The sequence below is a fragment of the Vombatus ursinus genome, unplaced genomic scaffold (assembly GCF_900497805.2).
Source record: "Vombatus ursinus unplaced genomic scaffold, bare-nosed wombat genome assembly UNPS02014832.1, whole genome shotgun sequence".
Lineage (NCBI taxonomy): Eukaryota > Metazoa > Chordata > Mammalia > Diprotodontia > Vombatidae > Vombatus > Vombatus ursinus.
This window is the reverse complement of record NW_020954610.1, coordinates 2221777-2240370: the sequence shown is the minus strand read 5'-3', so window position 1 is coordinate 2240370 and position 18594 is coordinate 2221777. Positions and strand designations below refer to the sequence as shown.

At 37.7% G+C, this 18594-nt stretch overlaps 1 protein-coding gene across 7 annotated transcripts in view; it reads right to left on the bottom strand.

The window, feature by feature from the left end:
* The window catches only part of LOC114026045 (solute carrier family 28 member 3-like), a 135582-nt gene that overhangs the window by 12853 nt on the left and 104135 nt on the right, over positions 1–18594 (bottom strand). For all 7 annotated transcript variants that reach the window (XM_027839650.1, XM_027839651.1, XM_027839648.1 and 4 more), the window contains 4 exons: positions 17335–17460; positions 15253–15383; positions 7380–7548; positions 6413–6610 (listed from right to left, as the gene is read on the bottom strand). In XM_027839650.1, the coding sequence (XP_027695451.1) occupies positions 6413–6610; positions 7380–7548; positions 15253–15383; positions 17335–17460 (624 nt within the window). The remainder of the gene's footprint in view (positions 1–6412; positions 6611–7379; positions 7549–15252; positions 15384–17334; positions 17461–18594) is intronic.

Sequence of the window (18594 nt, the reverse complement as noted above, 5' to 3'; positions counted from 1 at the left end):
AACTACAGTTATCCCTTCCACATTGTGACTTTCTCCATCGCTGTTTGATATATCACGGGTTGGCATAAGAAATAAAATGGGAATTTTGGGAGGAGTTTTATGGTAGCCATAGATGATCAGGGCAGCACAAGTCACAGAGCCCATGACCAAATACTTAACCCAAATTTTACAATAAGGTTCTGTGTAACACCCCTTAAAGGAAAAAGAAAAAAATTCAGACTTCTTCCCTGGTATGAAAGGAGGGCCAAAAAATTTTATGCAGATTTCCCAGATTGCAGTGCTTTGCTCCAAGCCCCCACGATGTGGAAGGGATAACTGTAAAAGTTAACAGCCCTTTTGAGTCTCTATAACACCAACAGTCCTTAAGTCAAATAGGGAATAGGACATATGCGTTTAATAATTTGTGCATTATTATGTAGACTGAGATGTGCACAAGATTTCTTTTCAAGATTACTCCATAGAAACACTGACTTTCTCCCAGAAGGAAGGAGGGCTAGCATTATGATCTCTTCCCCTCATTCCCCCTGCTTTTGCATAGTTTTCTTTTTAGATTTGATTAATTAGAATTCTTTACAGGTATAGTTGATAACAAACAAGTGATTAAATAGTTTTGCATATAAATAATGCTAATAGGAAACATTCTATGTTTTGAAAGTCACTTGCTCTGTAAAGTCAACTGTGGAGATAGAAATTATCAGAGATAAACTAGGTTACAAATATTAGATTTCTCCTTTACTCTTACTGACAAAAAAGAGTTGCTTGTATACAGCAGATATGATATCTTCTGTGGTGCCCTTGGCTATGATTACCACAAAGAATGGAGAGTAGGCATGGAATGTTCAATGCACCTGAACCCTGAAAATAATTATGTTATAGAATACTATAAAACTGGCCATGTTATAGAACTGGTAATTTAGCTAGATCTTAGATTCTGGAAGTATTCAACTAACTAGTAGTACAAGCAGCCCAGTGGATAACATTGGCAGCATTTTAGGGAGCCTACGACAGCCTTAGAGAAAGCAAAATATTCTAGCTAGGTTCAACCAAAAAAGTGTGTTTTCTGGGCTGGGAATCTGAGTAGATATGTAGGAGAATTTTCCCCTTGTTATTTATCTTGCTTTCTATTTAATGAAATGTCTCTACTTTGAATTAATTACTCCTTTGTTTTTGATAAAAGAAACATCCAAGACTTAGGAGCTTTGAGTTGAATAGGATGCACCTAAGGGGTAGATTATGAGGTGGATATTTTGAGAAGGGGGCCAAGATTACATGAACCAAGAATAGAACAGAATGAATAGAATTGGTGTCCCACGGAATCTACCCACACTAGGTGGGCTGGGATAGATGTCATCCGTTTCTCAGAGATCCATTGTCTTTTGGCTAAGAGCAGAGGAAAATTGTTAGTTTATCACAGTTCCCCAGCTTATATGGCTAGTTCAGTTTTACTCTCACATTTTAGTAATTAGTTTTTTTTTTTAAAGTATGCTCAGTATTCAGTAGGATGTGAGTGCCTTTTAAGATCTTCCATGCATTCACATGTGTGGGGGATGGAGGGAGTGTGGGCTTGGGGGATTCTTTCTGCCAATGAAGTCATGAATACTGTAGCATAGAATATGGTTTCATGAGATGCTATGCAGAAGAAAAATAATCTGATGTCAGTCAAACCTCCAGTAATAATTACTGAATTTAGCTAAGAAGAACCTTGGAACCTGCAATGGTTTGTGTTACACTAGTGTGGCAGGTGAAAGCTGATTATGACTGAGGAAACTTCACTGGTACAATTTGATGCACTGATGCAATCTCTCCATCATGCATTTCTGTACCTTGAAAATTTCACCATCCTGTGACTAAATTTTTGGTGATAAGTATGTGTGTACATGTGAAATCATATAGCCCACATCAGCTAGTCAGGACTGGGGAAAACGCTGGAAGTTTTGGAAGAGGCAAATGAGAATGGGAAATAATGGGAGCAGAGTGTGATATATCATTCTTTCTACATGCCATCTCTTAATACTATTCATCTGTACTATCATTATAGTAAGAAACATTATGGCACTGTGGATAGGAGACATGCCAGTCAGGAAGTCGTAAAAAGCTGGGTTTGGATAAAGAATATGTGACCAAGAGCAAGTCACCTACTCTCTAGATGCCCCAGGCAACTCTCTAAGACAGTAAATTGTAGGATAGTCACTCATCTGCATTACTAGAGGAAGTTTCCTCACAAGGATTTCCTAGCCCATGAAGACTGTGGCTCTTAAACCTTTTTTTTTTTTTTTTTGTTAATAGCATGCCAATGAGGAGTCACACACAGTATACAGAACAACAGAGTCAGGAATACTTGTAAAGGTGATTTACCTACAATAAAGACAGCCATTTGGTTGAGTTCAAGGTCTGATGTGTTTTGAGGTTAGTGCTTACATGTAATAGGCAAGTTTTTTTTTTATTTTGTGAATACTGTACTGATTATACTGTATATGATGAATGGGTAAATAAAATAATAAACTTTTTATCTGCAATAATAGATAATAATTAACAGATAATAATCTTCAATAACAGATAATAATTCCATGGCATGCCTAGTGAGACTTGAGGCACATCCTTTGAGAACCTCAGATTTTAGAATTCCTAAGTCATAGAAAGGTTCCTGATCCATACTGTGGAAGGTGCATCCACACCGGGAGTTCCATACACTGATGAAATCACAAGTCTGCTCCCAGCCTGACTTCCCCCTCACAAAAAAACCCCACAGGTAATAAGTGGATGCCTACCTACCCCAGCCTGAGCCCATGAGGGGTAAGATTCAAGTGAGACATTGAATCCATGGACAGCTACTATCCTGGAAGAATATGTTGTGATTAATATCATTCTGGTCGCTTCACACTTACATGTTTGTGCTGCAAATATATGAATCAGGATTGTCTTGCTCTAATGCTTTTTATGGGACAATGAAGATGTTTGGAGTAAAATGGACTTAAAAGAATGTGAGAATGTATACACACATTTACACATACATCCAGCAACTTCAACAGTAAACAGATGGAGTTTTCTGAGGAAATCAAGATGCAGTGAATAAAGAATTGATTGGCATATTGATCCCGGAATGTGGAACTAATGATGTTCAAGAACAAAGGTGAATTGGAGAAGAGTTCTTTGAGGGCTAAGACTAGACTGTGACAGGGCTAGCAAACATCATAAAACTGGGACAGGAGGAGTCTAGAGGAACACTGGACCAGGATTGTCAAGACTCATCTCGGATCTTCAGCCTAGAGGGGAAGTGTACCAACATCTAGGTGTGTGGGTCCCAACTGAAATTTTTGCATGCTAGTGCAAAACATGGGGGAAGCCAACAAAACACGGAGACCTATTAGCATATGATGATCCAAAGTCCTAGTAGACACCCAAGATAAAACTTTTGCTCCCTGAGAAATCCTACATATAATAGCAATACCATACCCAGACCATAAAAGAGCTTATATATACTTTGTAAGATGGTTTCCTATTCTGGGGACATAGGCTTTGGGGTCTTCATCTGCCTATGCTGGCTTTATCTATTATACAAATATGCCATACCATGCTTATCTCAGGGAAATCTCTAGTGGCAAGATTTGAGTATTTTAGGGGAGTTCCAGAGTATGAAGGGTCTTAGAAGTCATGGGCAAATCAGTACTAGTCCCACAAACTAGCTTTCACACCTATTAGTCATCAGGAAAGATTTATGATGATCACAGAGATCAAGCCCTGTTTTAACATCAGGAAGTATAGGAGATAAAAACAAGCCTCAATTTCATGCTTCAGAATTAGCTGTAGGAAGCAGAATGATAATGGAAAAATCATACCCTCTTTCTCTCTTGTGCTTGAGAATGGGATGGTTGAAAAGAGAAATGATTAAGGTTTATTTTTTATGCTATGTATTATATTATTATATATGTATTTTATATAGTGTAGTCTTATAAAAATATAACATAATAAAAATACAAGTAAATAAAATAAAAACAAATATAATAATGATATATGCTAATAATATAATAGCTAGCTCTTATAAAGAGCTTTAAGGTTTGCAAAGTACTTTAAAATATCTCATTTGATCTCAACAACTCTATGAAGCAGGTGCTATTATTCTCCCCATTTTACGATGAGGAACCAAGACAAATAGAAAATAAGTGACTTATCCAGTGACTGTATTCCTCATACTTAGTCCAGTGCTCTATCTATTGTGCCACCTAGCTGCCAAGACCTTGGGGCAAAGTTATTTGAACGTATCTATAAGCACTGTAGCAATGTTACCAGTAAAGGTGGGGAATTTGTTAACCAGTTTAGAGATTATAATGTCATTTATTGACCAATGTGGAGTTATTTTTACTGGATTTTACATGTTGTTATTCATCTGAATTAGTCAAGAATAACTGACTCGGAATTGGTTGGACTGTGTAAAATTCTATGTCTAGGTAAGCCAAATGGATTATCTGACTAAACAATCCCATCTTATTAATCTATGCTGAGGACCAGTGAGTTATCCAGCTGGCAAGAGAAGCAGACAAGCAGTATATAGGGGGTAGTAGCATTACTTTTGATCTTGAATTAATGTCACTGGTTTTATACTGTTTACAGTGGCTCTCTAATAATAGTGAGAAAATGCCAGTAGAGTTAAGAGCTATGGAGAAAGGAGAGTTCCATAGGTAAATAGATAAGTATACATCTCAGACTGGGATAGATTCAAGTGAATCACCACAAGCCATGAGCAGGTCCCATTCCAGAAAGTTCAAGTAGGAGATAACCACTTAGCTCTTTCCTCTCTCCTTAAATTTTTTGATCTTGACTCTGGTCTTTCATTGCTCGTTGTCTAAAACCCCAACAGGATAGCACTGGATTTGGAATCAGAGGGCATGGGTTCAAATTCCAACCCCACTGATTGCCACCTATGTGAACTCAGAAAAGTCATTAACCACTCTGGGCCATAGTAGCCTCAACTGTGAAATGGAGGGAACTGGACTAGAAAACTTCTAAAATTCTGTCTAACTCTAAATCTAAATCTGTTATTCTATGAAGGTCATTTATTGGCATGGTACCAGCTAACCCTAGCCTCAAGAAGCCTAAGAGGGAGGATTCTTAGTTAATAAGTTAACTTCAATGTTTTAACCAAAGTTTCAGGTATAAATACTAAGCCATTCTGAGTGAAGCATAAAGTTGCTTTTTTGTTGTTATTGTTAAGCAATCATTTATTTTTCAATTTATATGTATTTAATCTTCAGTTTTTTTTTAAAATTTCTGGATGCATTATCTTTCCCTCATACTATCCTTCCCAACTGAACAATTAAAAAAAAAACCACACACACCCTCATATAATTAAGATGCATAGTTCAGGGAAATAATTTTCCACATTGGTCATGTTCAAAAGTGTATGTCTTCTTGGGGCAGCTAGGTGGCGCAGTGGATAGAACTCAAGCCTTGGAATCAGGAGGACCTGAGTTCAAATTTGATCTTGGACACTTAACACTAGCTGTGTGTCCCTGGGCAAGTCACTTAACCCTGATCGCCTCACCAAAAAAAAAAAGAAAGAAAGAAAAAAAGAAAAAAAAGTGTCTTCTGAAGATAAGTGTATTGTTACTAAATCCTATGGGCTAGATAAAGAGAGGAAAAGGGGGGTGGAAGGAAAGAAGAGGGAGAAGTTAGTAGGGGAAAGTGTTAAAAGCTAGACCCATTGAAAGTGCAGGCTTTCATCCTGATTGGCTGGAAGCTTGGGTAAAGCTCAAGGGAATATCATCATAATTTTTTTGGTCCTCTTCTGTCTGGACTCTATCTGCTTACCGTTGTGGATACTGTCAGACCATCCAAATTGAGCTCTTTACGTCTCTTACATTTTCCTTGTGAACTAAGATGTAACCAAAGCATCAGCTTTATTGCCCAGAAGTAGGAAGATAGAAAGGGAGACAGCCTGGTATAGTGGGAAAGCAAACTGGATTTGTAGTTGAAGAGCTTTGATAGATTAAGAGTCAGAAGATACTGTAGGTCATCCAGTATAAATTCCCATTTTACAGAAGAGGAAACTGAGGCTTCAGGGAATTTAGGTGGCTTGCCTAAATCTTCACAGGGAGGAAGTGGTGAAATGGAGATTCTCATTCATTGAGAATCTACAGATTCAGAGTTCAACCCACCTTATCCCAATGTATGTCAACAGTAAATTTTGATATTCCCTGTAGCCTTTTATTAAATTCTGAGACAAATGTGGTCTTGGGCCTGTTCCTGTGCTGCTCAGAAATAGACCACCACTTTGAGAAAGGGTTTGTTACTCTATTCTGACAACCTGGGTTTCTTTCTTGAAATAAAACATTAAACACAAGTCAAAATGGCATGTTAATATACATCTAGGGAATTGAAGACCCCATCTGAAAGGCAAAATAATGAAGGTACTCACAGACATATATTGTTGCACACCATCTACAAATTTGGGTCCAGCTAGTTTTCGCAACTTGATCATTTTTCCAAGTTGTTGGAAGGCTACGAATTCATTGAAGAAAGTCTTATATCCTATCAGTCCACCAACTAGAAAGCTGTCTTGCCAGTCAACTCCCATCATGAAAGAAAAAGGCATGAAGACATAGGAGCAGATCACCTACAAAAAAAAAAAAAGACCAGAGGATGCATGATGATTTTAAGTAATCATGATCCATGATCCCCAAACCTTTTGGAATCCAATTACTTATCAGTTTATCAACCTAAGCCTCATATGTCAGTGATGTTCGATGGCATCTAAAGACATGATTTAATCCAAGCACCTGCTTGTCACAAGAAGATAGTGCTTTGGTGCTTTGGTGGGGATGGGGTAGGAAGGGGATGAGGTGGTGGCAGTGTAGTGGAGAGGAAAGAAAAGATGGAAGTGTATTAGAAAGGGTTTAGATATATGGAATTAAATTTAAGGTCCTCCATAATTTTTCTAATCTTATTTCATATTACTCTCCACTCTAGTCCAACTAGAATGCTAGCTGTTACCTACCTACAACACTAAACTAGACTGCTAGCTGTTACCTATCTACAACATTCTTCTTTCTCTGTGCCTTTACACAAAGCAGTATTCCATGTCTGGAATGTACTCCCTTCTAACCTGCACAGCACTGAATCCCTAGCATCCTTCTGACCATTTCCCACTGATTCCCCTCAGTTGCTGGTGCTTGCTATCTCGTGAAGTTATTTCGCATTACTTTCTTTACACTTATAAATATTAGCTAAATTAAATTGAATGGAAGTATGGGAATATTGGAAGCTTATGCTTTATAGTAGCAGAATATGGGTCTTTATTTCAAATAGTTTCAAATTTCAAACAGTTACTTAATATACTTGGAAATAATACCCCCTAGAGTGAAAAGGTCTGAAAAATGGTATACCTCAAAATTCAGCTGAGGGTAGTCAAACATGTTCCCTAGCCAGGAAAGGGCTGAATTCACAAAAGCCAGGAGGGCCAAGAAGGCAATCAAGTTCACAGCGATGTTTGCCACCAGAGTGATGGAAGAGGAAGCTCCGTGGCTTGCTGCTTCCAGGAGATTTCTCGAGTCCCTATATCAAGAAAACAGAATTCCAACACTAACGAGACATTTCTAGGTCAGTTGGAGTCAACACAGTGAGTGATGGGGATGACTGAAGCAGAGCTGTTTCAGATGAGAAGAAAGGGCTACCTTGGCTGAAAGAGTTGGGGTCTTCATGGAAAGGCCTCAGAACTCTGCCTCTGGCAAACCCTAGTTCTTTGGGACCTTATTCCCTTTCTTCTATACCTCAAACCTTAAAACGCTAGCTTACCTCTCTTAATGCTAGTACCTTCCCTCTGTTAATTATTTCCTATTTATTCTTCTATATTTCATTTGTACAAGGTTGTTTGAATGTTGTCTTCCTCATTGGATTGTGAGCTCCTCAAGGGCAGGGACTGTCTTCTGTCTTTCTTTGTATCACCAGAGTTTAGCACAGTGCCTGGACCATAGTAGGTATCTAGTAAATGCTTACACTGATTGACCTCTCTCCAGATTAATTCCTGCTATCTAACTTCTGCCCCATAATTCCACTAAGAAACTACTCTTTGAACTTTAAGCAGTGACTGGATTTTGCATTCCTAAACCTCTCTGTAACATTTGATTTTGCTAACTACCCTCCCTTGACAAACTTCTCTTCAAATTTCATTTGCTTGGCTTCCAAGGTTGGAGTTCTTAACCTGATGCCCACGAACGTATTTCAAAAAAATATTTTGAGAACTCTATTTTAATATAATTGATTTCCTTTGTAATCTTATGTATTGTATTCTATGCATGTAAAAGCATTATTCTGAGAAAGGGTCCAGAAGCTTTGCCAGAACACTGAAGGCATGCATGACATAAAAAAAAAAAAAATCAAAACACCAGTTGTCAGGATTCTCATCCAGCCTCTTGGGGCTTCATAGTTATAAAATTCAAAGCAACCCCCAAGGTCAACCCTCTCATTGTGAAGATGAAGTAACAGTTCTTTTCTCTCCATTGGTTTTTCTTCTTTCTTCCCCTTTAATCAGGTTCTCTTCATAGCTATTCTGAGAACTCAGGATTCCTTCTCCTACCTCTTCCAAGCATTTGCAAAACCAACTTACCCAGAATGCCTTCTCTCATTCAACCCTCTTTGGAGATTTCCCTTTCTTCAAAGTTGCACTCCTGTTACCTCCCTTGTGAAGAGTTCTCTGTTCAACTCCATTCCCCCACTTCATCCATAGTTTCCAGTGCTTTCTCCTTTCTCAAATTCTGTATATTTAATTCTTATATACATGTTATGTTCCTTCCTCACTCCAGTAGAATGTAAGGTCCTCAAGGAAAGGGACCATTTCATATTTCTTTTTGTATTCCCAGAGCTTCATATCACAGGTGCTTAACAATTTTTTTTTAAACCTAGTTGACTTGTTGAACTATTGGGGAGGGAGAAAAGTGGCAATAGAGCAGAGGTCACACTGGTTGAAGATTTATTTCATGGTCTCTCAACTGACTTTAACATTTCTTCTAAATCTAGAATCATAGACTATTTTAAAAAACTATTTTCTGTTCCAAATTCTCTCTCTTACTCTGCCTCCTGCTCCACCCAATGGAAAGGCAAGAAATATGATACCCATTATCTGTTAGAATCATAGACTATTAAAGAGAGGCACTGTGGTACAGTGGAGGGAATGCCAGATTTGGAAGCTGAGAAGCTTGAATCCCAAGTTGGCTATTTATTATTTGTATAACCTTGGTCAAAGCATTTAACCTTCCTGATCTTAGTATTCTTTCTCATTTGGGGTTGACTAGAGCAGGGGTTCTTAACCTTGTTTGTGTCTTGGACCCCTTGAGCAGTCTGGTAAAGCCTAGTGAACGCTTCTTAGGAAAAATAAAAGTGTTTTTAAAGGCTTGAAATAAAAACTATGGATTACAAAAGAAACCAGTTATGGTGAACAGCAGTTATCAATCAGGGTCACAGTATGCAGTCGTGCTAGTTGCGTAAGAATTTATTGGATTCCTGAGCAGTGAAAACTCCCTGGAGGTAGAACTCTAATATTGAACTTGGTGGATGAATAGTTTATTTAGTGCCACTAGTCATGCAACAGGCCTGAGATGAAAAAGGATTAAAATAATTTTCTTTATTCTCAAGTAGAAATAATTAATGGAACTCATATTTAATTATTGCTATTAATAATCAATCAGATCAGCAAGCATTTATCAAGAACCCCTATGTGCCAGGCATTGTGCTAGATATAAACGTAAACTCAGCTCAAATGCTATCTTCAAATGAGGCTTTTTCCCCTAATCCTCCCCTCACCCCATCCTCTACATTAGTGTCTCCCCTTGTGTTTACTTTGTATAGATTTATAGGTATATATATTGTCTCCCCCAAGAAAGTTTAAGATCCTTGAGGGCAGGAGCTATTTTTTTGCCTGTGGATCTTCAGTGCCTAGTATGGTGTTTGGCACATAATAGATGCTTAATAAATGCTTGCTGAGAAAAGCAAAATGAAAAACATTGGAGGGGATGCACAATACACTGTTGGTGGAGTTGTGAATGGATTCCACCATTCTGGAGAGCAATTTGGAGCTGTGTCAAAAGAGCAACCAAAATATGCATACCCTTTGATCCAGCAATTCCACCACTAGGTATATATCCAAAAGAGAACAGAGAAAGGGAAAAGGACCTATTTGTACAAAAATATTTACGGCAACTCTTTTTGTGGTGGCAAAGCATTGATAATTGAGGGGATGTCCATCAATTGTGGAATGGCTGAACAGGTTGTGGTATATGATTGTAATGGAATACTATTGCACTATGAGAAATGATGAGCAGGCTGACTTCAGAAAAACCTGGAAGGACTTGTATGGACTGATGCTGAGTGAAATGAGCAGAACCAGGAGAATGTTGTACACAGTAACAGTAACATTGTACGATGACTAATGTTTATAGACTTAGCCCTTCTCAGCAATGCAAGGATCTAAGACATCTCCAAAGGTCTCATGATGGAAAATGCTATCCACATCCAAAGAAAGAACTATGGAGTTTGAATGCAGATCAAAGCATACTATTTGCTACTTTTTTTCTTTTGTTTTGTTTCCTCCTTCTGGTGGTTCCTCCTATTGGTTCTAACTCTTTCTTACAACATGATTAATGTGAAAATATGTTTAATAGGAATGTATATGTATAGCATATATCAGATTGTGCACCGTCTTGGGGAGGGAGGGGGAAGGGAGAGGGAGAAAAATTTGAAACTCAAGCTTATGGAAGTGATTGTTGATAAATAAAAAAAATTAATCCAAAATTAAAATAACAAAGAAATGATGAACAGGATGATTTCAGAAAAACCTGGACTTATGTGAACTGATGCAAAGTGAAGTGAGTAGGACCAGCAGACCATTACATACAGTAACAGTAATATTGTGTGATGATCAACTGTTGAATGGCTTAGCTATTCTCAGCAATACAATGATCAAAGGCAATTCCAAAGGACTCACATTTGAGAAATGCTATCCACATCCAGAGAAAGAACTGATGGAGTCTGAATGCAGATCAACGCATACTATTTTTCACTTTTTAAATTTTTTCTTCATTTTGTTTTGGTCTGTGTCTTCTTTAACAACACGATTAATATGGAAATGTTTTGCATGATTGCACAGGTATAACCTATGTCAAATTGCTTACTTGCTTACCTCCTCAGAGAGGAGAGGAGACAATTTGGAACTCAAAATAATAAAAATAATGTTACAAATTGTTTTTAAATGTAATTGGAGAAAAAATGTTACTAAAAAAAATGCTTGTTTGCTGAATGATAAGATTACAAATTGATGTCCTTACAACATGTTGTGGGTTTCACAGTGCATATGCTATCATGCCCATTTTATAAATGAGGAAGCTGAGACTCTGATATATTAAGTCACTCAGCCATGATCATATGGTGAATTCCAACCAAAGTCTTTTTTTTTCCTGTAAAAAAAATTATTGTTCCTTCCTTTCCAAACATATCCTTCCTCATTTCCCTACCCAGAAAAAAATTTCTTGTAACAAAGAAAAGTCAGTTCAGCAAAACTAAGCACATGTATGCAATGTTAAGCATGTATGAGTTCCTTACTTCTATAATGAAAGTAAAGAGGTATATTTTCTCATCTCTTCTTTGGGGCTAAGCATGGTAATTATAATTACACAGAGTTTAGGATTTTTTTAATATTATCTTTTCATTTATATTACTGTAATCATTAGGTATAGTTATATAGCTCGGCTGAGTTCACTTTACATTAGTTCATATAAGTTTTCTAATGCTTCTGTGTATCCTTTATATTCACCATTTTTAATAGTAGTCACATTCCATCACATTCATGAACCAGAACTTGTTTAACACCATATCCAATCAGTGGTCATCTACTTTGTTTCCAATTCTTTGCATCTTTGCAAAGTACTATCAGGGCAGCAAGGTTGCACAGTGGATAGAACACCAGCCCTGGAGTTGGGAGGATCTGAGTTTAAATCTGGCCTCAGACACATGATACTCACAAGCTGTGTGACCCTGGGCAAGTCACTTCAACAAAAAAAAGAAAAGTACCATGAAGATAATTTTGGTGTATATGGAACCTTTCACATCTTTGCTTCCGTTGGGGTACATGCCTGAGAAGTAGAATCTCTTAAATCAAAAGGTATGGACATTTTAATAACTAAGCATAATTCCAAATTGTTTTCCAAAATGCCAGCTCGGATGAAGGTTCTTATCAAATCCTAGAAGCTACTCAACACCTTAGTTTAGGCAGAATATAAAACTGAGATATTTGAAAATCTCTTGGAGACAAATTTCTTTAAAATTTTTATTTTTTAGTTCCAAATTCTCTCCCTCCCTCCAGCCTCTCCCCCACCCATTGAGAAGTCAAGAAATACCCATTATATATTTGAAGTCATGCAAAACATATATCCACCTTAGCCATGTCATGGGCGGGGGGGGGGAAGCATGAAAAACAGAGTGAAAGAAAATATGCTGTAATCTGCCCTTAGGGTTCAGCAGTTCTCTCTCTGAAGGCGGATAGTATTTTTCATCATGAGTCCTTTGGAACTGTAGATTGCTCTGTTGAACAGTGTAGCTAAATCTTTCATAGTTATCAACCTTATAATATTGCTATTACTGTGTACAGTGTTCTCTTGGTTCTGCTCACTTGACTTTGCATCAGCTCATATATGTCTTCCTAGGTTTTTTGGAAACCATTCCCTTAGTCATTTTTTTTTTTTTTTTGCTTTTTGGTGAGGCAATTGGGTTTAAGTGACTTGCCCAGGGTCACACAGCTAGTAAGTGTTAAGTGTCTAAGGCTGCATTTGAACTCAGGTCCTCCTGACTCCAAGGCCAGAGCTCTATCTACTGCACCATCTAGCTGCCTCCCCCTAGTCATTTCTTAAAGCACAACAGTAACCCATCACAATCATTTAGTACAACTTGCACAGCCATTCCTTAATTGATGAGCATCCCTTCAGTTTCCAATTCTTTGCCACCACAAAAAAGCTACTATAGATATTTTTGCACATACAAGTCCTTTTCCTTTGACCTTAGACTTGGGGTAGTATTGCTGGGTCAAAGGGTTATGTGTGCATAGTAGCCCTTTTGGTATAGTTCCAAATTATTCTCCAGAATGGCTGGACAAGTTCACAGCTCTACCCACAATGCATTAATAGACCTATTTTTCCATGCCCCCTTTTGGAGATATTTCTGAAAAAGAATACTTTTTTTTTTTTAAAGTTCAAATTAAAAGGATACTGATTCTTTTTATAAGCACAGAGTAAGTACTTAAATATTTGCTTCATGGAACTGAATCACATTTCAAGTTGTCATATCTCAGGAATGTGAATTAGAAGTACAGTTGGGAAACTATTCTCTTGGTGAATCAGCAGGCTTCATTACCAGTTGGGGCCTGCCTACAACGTTTGCACGTAAAGACAAATTATAAATACTTACCCTAAAAATATTTTGCTCAACATTTCATACTCTTTTCTGTTTTGTTGTTGTGCAGTTTTGTGCATTTTAGAATCCCATGTCACTAAGTATAAGATAGATAATTATTCATTTCCAGGTGGATGGATACTAGCTCAGTTCATGTTGTACCCTAACTAAAAAAACTGCCTGCTTTGGCTTAACTATTTTGTGAGAATATGTTTTTGTGGGGAGACAGTCAGGAAAGAGGTCAGTGCTGGTGGAAGGCACATGGTTTGTTTTTTTCAGTTAGTATCTGTTTGTTGAAACAATATTTGACAATAAAAAACACTTCTTTTTTTCTAGGCAATTGGGATTAAGTGACTTGCCCAGGCCACACAGCTAGTAAATGTCAAGTGTTTGGTCTGAGGCTGGATTTGAACTCAGGTCCTCCTGACTTTAGGGCTGGTGCTCTATCCACTGCATTGCCTAGCTACCCCAAAAAACACTTTTAAAAAAGACAACCTGACCATTATGAAACAAAGCCTCATTACTCCTCAGCAAAAGGGTCAGTTCAGACCTCAGTTGGAGCAAAGGACCTATGTTCAAATCCCACCTTTGATACTGTCAGTGTGATTGTGGACAGGTCATTTAACTTCCCTGGGCCTCAGTTTTCTCATCTATAAAATGGTGAGGGGAGTGGTTAAGCTAGATCAGGTGGGGAACCTGTGGCTGAGGCCACACGTGGCCCTCTAGGTCCTCGACTTGCATAAAGTTTGGATTCAGTCAAAGGGCCAACCTTGAGGACCTAGAGGGTCACATGTGGTCTTGAGGCCATAGGTTCCCCACCCTTAGTATCCGAAGTCCCTTCCAGCTCCACAGTTATGATTCATTCTTCTATATATACTGCAAGGATCTTGCTCTGAAGTGTTTTCATAAAATGTCAAGCTGGTGTAAACTTTCACACACTATGGATTCTTATTTAAGTTTCCTGGGAGATAATATGTAAAGTCCTTGCAAACCTTAGCATGTATAAAACATTTCAAGGTTTATCTATAATGTTTAAATGTTTGTGTGTGTGTATGTTATCTATTATTATGGTTGTTATATACCTATTATATGTTCAACAGATTGTTACATGTTCTCAAATGTATTAGGAATATGTTGGGAAATGAATGTGATGTTGAAAACAAAAGGCATAAACAAAACAAAACTACAGAAGTGCCACTGAGATAAAGTGGTATATGTGTCTGTTTCTCTGCACATTGGTTGTAATGTTTGGAATAAAAATTAACTCTAAAAATTAACCCATAACTCAAACAAGTATCAATCAATTGAGATATAGTCTCTGTATGATTATAGTCGATTGATAAAGAGTAGAGAAAATAGGAATTTCATTTTTTTGGTCTTTTTTTTTTCTTCCAGGTACATCCTCGGGCCAGTACTCATACAGGCCGATTGCCTACAATGCTACATCTCAATGAGAGCAGATCTTCAGAATGATCACCACCCTGAGGCATCACAAGCTCCTTAATCAAAGAGATTCAATTATGCTCACTGTACTGTCTTTTCCAAAGCCGGAAATTGGATTATTACATTTAGAAAGATTTTCAGCAGTGAGGGTCGAAATAAAAAAGGGATTTCTGGTTAAGCCTAAGTGGTAACTGGAAAATTAAATGAACCAGAGGACATCATTCCCTGAATGTTCTGGTTAATTGAGATTTTACCATACTTGGAATTTTCCTTTTATTCTTTTCCCAGAGGAAACAAAGCAGGGGAAAATCTACTGGAGTAGACAGGTTACACAGGCCTTATTACTTTTTGTGAGAGATGGATGAATATGCCCCTACTTACCCTTTCTCCATTTGCAAGGTACCCTTGAGAGTTATTTTAGGAACTTCAGTCTCAGGCCAAAATAATTTAGCAATAGCCAGAGACGCAGGGGCAGACATCACGGAAGCAGTTAACAAATGTGACGCTGAAACCTGTAATTTCAAATGTAAGAGAATTAGCTGATATTCTTTATTCATTGATGCATCCTCTTATAAACATTAGTCAAAAAGTAATAAGATCTTTAGAAGGTTCATCAGAGATAAGGAGTTGATGCGATGTCAGATTTTTTTTTAAATAAAAAAGTTTACTATAATAATGATTGACATTTTATAGTACTTTAAGAATTACAAATGCTTTACAAATACTACCTTATTTTATCCTCATAACAATATTAGGGGAAAGGTGCTGCTCTCATTACATTGTACTGTTGGGGAAACTGGGGCTGAGAGGTTAAGGCTTGCCCAGGGTCATACAGTTAGCAAGGACTCTGAGGCCAAATTTTAACTCGGGTTTTCTTGACTCCAGGTCCAGCATCATTTAGCTGCTTATGTTTTTTTTTTTTTTTTTTGAGAGGTTTAGGCAAGTGAAGATCATAAAATCTCAGACCAGAAGGAGCATAGCCCATCTAGCCTAGGAGTTTTTAACCATTTCAGTGTCATTGACCTCTTTGGCAATCCAGTTTCTTTGCCAAGAAAATCCCATGGACAATATTGGCATTCATGGGGGTCATGAAGAGTTGCACATGACTGTACAGTGCCACGCATGGAGGTCTCAGACCATGTTGTCTCCCTTGTCAGTAAACACTCTACAGGACCTCAGGATCAGATGTAAACTTCTTTGCTGGCATTTAAAGTGCTTAATACCTGTCTCCTTCCTACCTTTCCAGGGCTTTTTATACATTACTCCCTTGCACACATTCTATATAGGTCCAGCCATAGTGGCCATCTTGGCCTTACACACATTTCTCCATCTGTCCTCCTTGCCTCCCCTGTTCCCAGCCCTGAATGTACTCCCTCCTTACCTACTCCTCTTAGAATACCTGGTTTCCTTTAGCATAGTCACCTCCTACATGAAGCTGTTCCTGATCCTCCCACCTACTAGTGATGCCCCACCTATCCCCCCTCAACATTTGTTTTGTATTCATTTTATGTATGTTCTGTATATAATGACATATGTATGTGATCTATTCTCTGTTAGAATGTAAGCTCCATGATCATTGACTGATGGATAACTATTGACTTTGCCCCAATCACCCACACAGATCAGGCCTGCCCACTCTTATGGGCTTCTTTCTCTTCCCTCACACCTGGAGTCTGTGCCCTATTCCAGAAACATTCCAGCTTATCTGGTCCATAAACACTCCTAGCATCCTCATTCACCAAATGAATCTGTGTTTGCTTTCAATTCATTTATCCAACTCGCATGTGGCAGAATCCATCAGTCCATCATCTAAGAATCTATCAATCAGTATTCATTTATTAAGTGCCTACTATGTGCCAGGCATTGTGCTAAGCACTAAGAAAAAAAATTAAGCAGTCCCTGCCCTTAAGGAGCTTACATTTATTCTAACAAGAGACACCATGGACACACAAACACACATTCACATATTGGGGGGTGCATGCTCATTTGTTTTTTCTCACAAGGGCCATCAATCAAAAAGTTAGACCGCTAGCTTTTTAGTAGGCTACTGTTTTAAACTATTGGCATTCCAGAACATAAATTTAATCTGTTTATGTCACTATGAATTTTCTATTTATATTAAAAAATTAGAAGGCATGGAAGATTTGTGATTAGCTCTGGTGATAAAATGCCCACATCAATGAGATCACATATCCATAGAAGTATCTAATATCCATAGTCATTTTAGTACCAATTTCTCATAGGAGCTCATATTCTTTTCCAGAAATAGCTGATGAGGCAGAGATATAGAGGTGAGATACTAGACCTTTTCTATATTACCACAGTTGCTAATAATGCCAACCACAAACCAGGTCACTGCTGCCACCCCTTTGTTCATCACTGGAGAGAGAGGAAAAGGCCATAGAAGACAAGAGAAACAGATTGCATTTTCCATAATGAAATTCCAAAAGCATTTTCACTTACCCCAAAAGAAATATATGCACCTAAGACACTTCCAGCAATGGTTGAAAATCCTGCAGTCATGATTGCATGGAGCTCAGATTTGGTGAGATGTGATAAATAGGGTCGAACTATAAGTGGAGATTCAGTCTGCAAACAAAAATCAATGGTTTGAAACAGGTCATTCTTTGAATGAGAGACTATTAACATTCGTTGTGTGGCATAGACCCTTTGGGAAGCCTGGTAAAGCATATGAACCCTTTCTCAGAATAATGTTTTGAAGTTGTTGAAGGAAATGCAAAGTTTCAGTTAGAGGACAGTAAAACTAAAGATGTAAAATTTCCCTTTTGGTTCACAGACTCCCTGAACCCCTTATTATTATTATTATTCATGGACCCCTTAGAGATCTATGGACCCTAGGACAAGAGTCCCTGCTTTGAATTTTGTACCAATATTTGGATTTTTTTTGTGCCTGAGTTTCTTCTCTAATAATGCTTGTATAATGACCAAGTTTATCCCCAAAGAAGACACCTCTCCCTGCTCTTTTGCAGAGGTATAGGTCCTGGGGATGGGAAGCATTGCATATAATGTATTCATTGGTTTTATTGTTGTTTTTTTTCCTTTTCCTCTTATTTTAAAAATTCTTTGTTAAAAGAGATGGGAAGGGTAGGGGATACAGGCGGAACATCTCCCTATCAACAAAGTAATAATAATATCAAAAAACAACAAAGTGAAATTAAAAACAAAAAATATAAAGAAATATCCTCACTTTCAAGGAGCTACCATGCTAATATACAGCCTCCCTTTTCTATTCCTTGTATCTGAAAATGTTCATGTGTAGTATTAATGCTCAAAATAAAAAGAAAACCAATTTTAAAAATATCTGTACCTAACTCACAGGAGTGCTATGAGATACAAATGTGATATGTAAAGAGCCTTGCAAACTTAAACATACTATGTAAATGTCAGTTATTAATATTACGAATATCATTGCTTTTGCTTTGCTTTGAATCCCTGTTCAAAATTCTCTTCCCAAAAACAAGACTACCCTGTGTCAGAGAAATTATAATAAATATATATATATAATTATAGATTATAATAAGAATATGTTGTGTTTAAGTTGGCAATGCACTTTGCATACGTGATTTCACTTGAGCCTCTTGATAACCTTGTGAAATAGGTACTATGGATATTATTATCCCCATTTTGTAGATGAAAAAATCAAGCCTCAGAGAGTTTAACTCTCTGTTCCATGGTGGCACATCTAGGAAATATCAGAGGCAG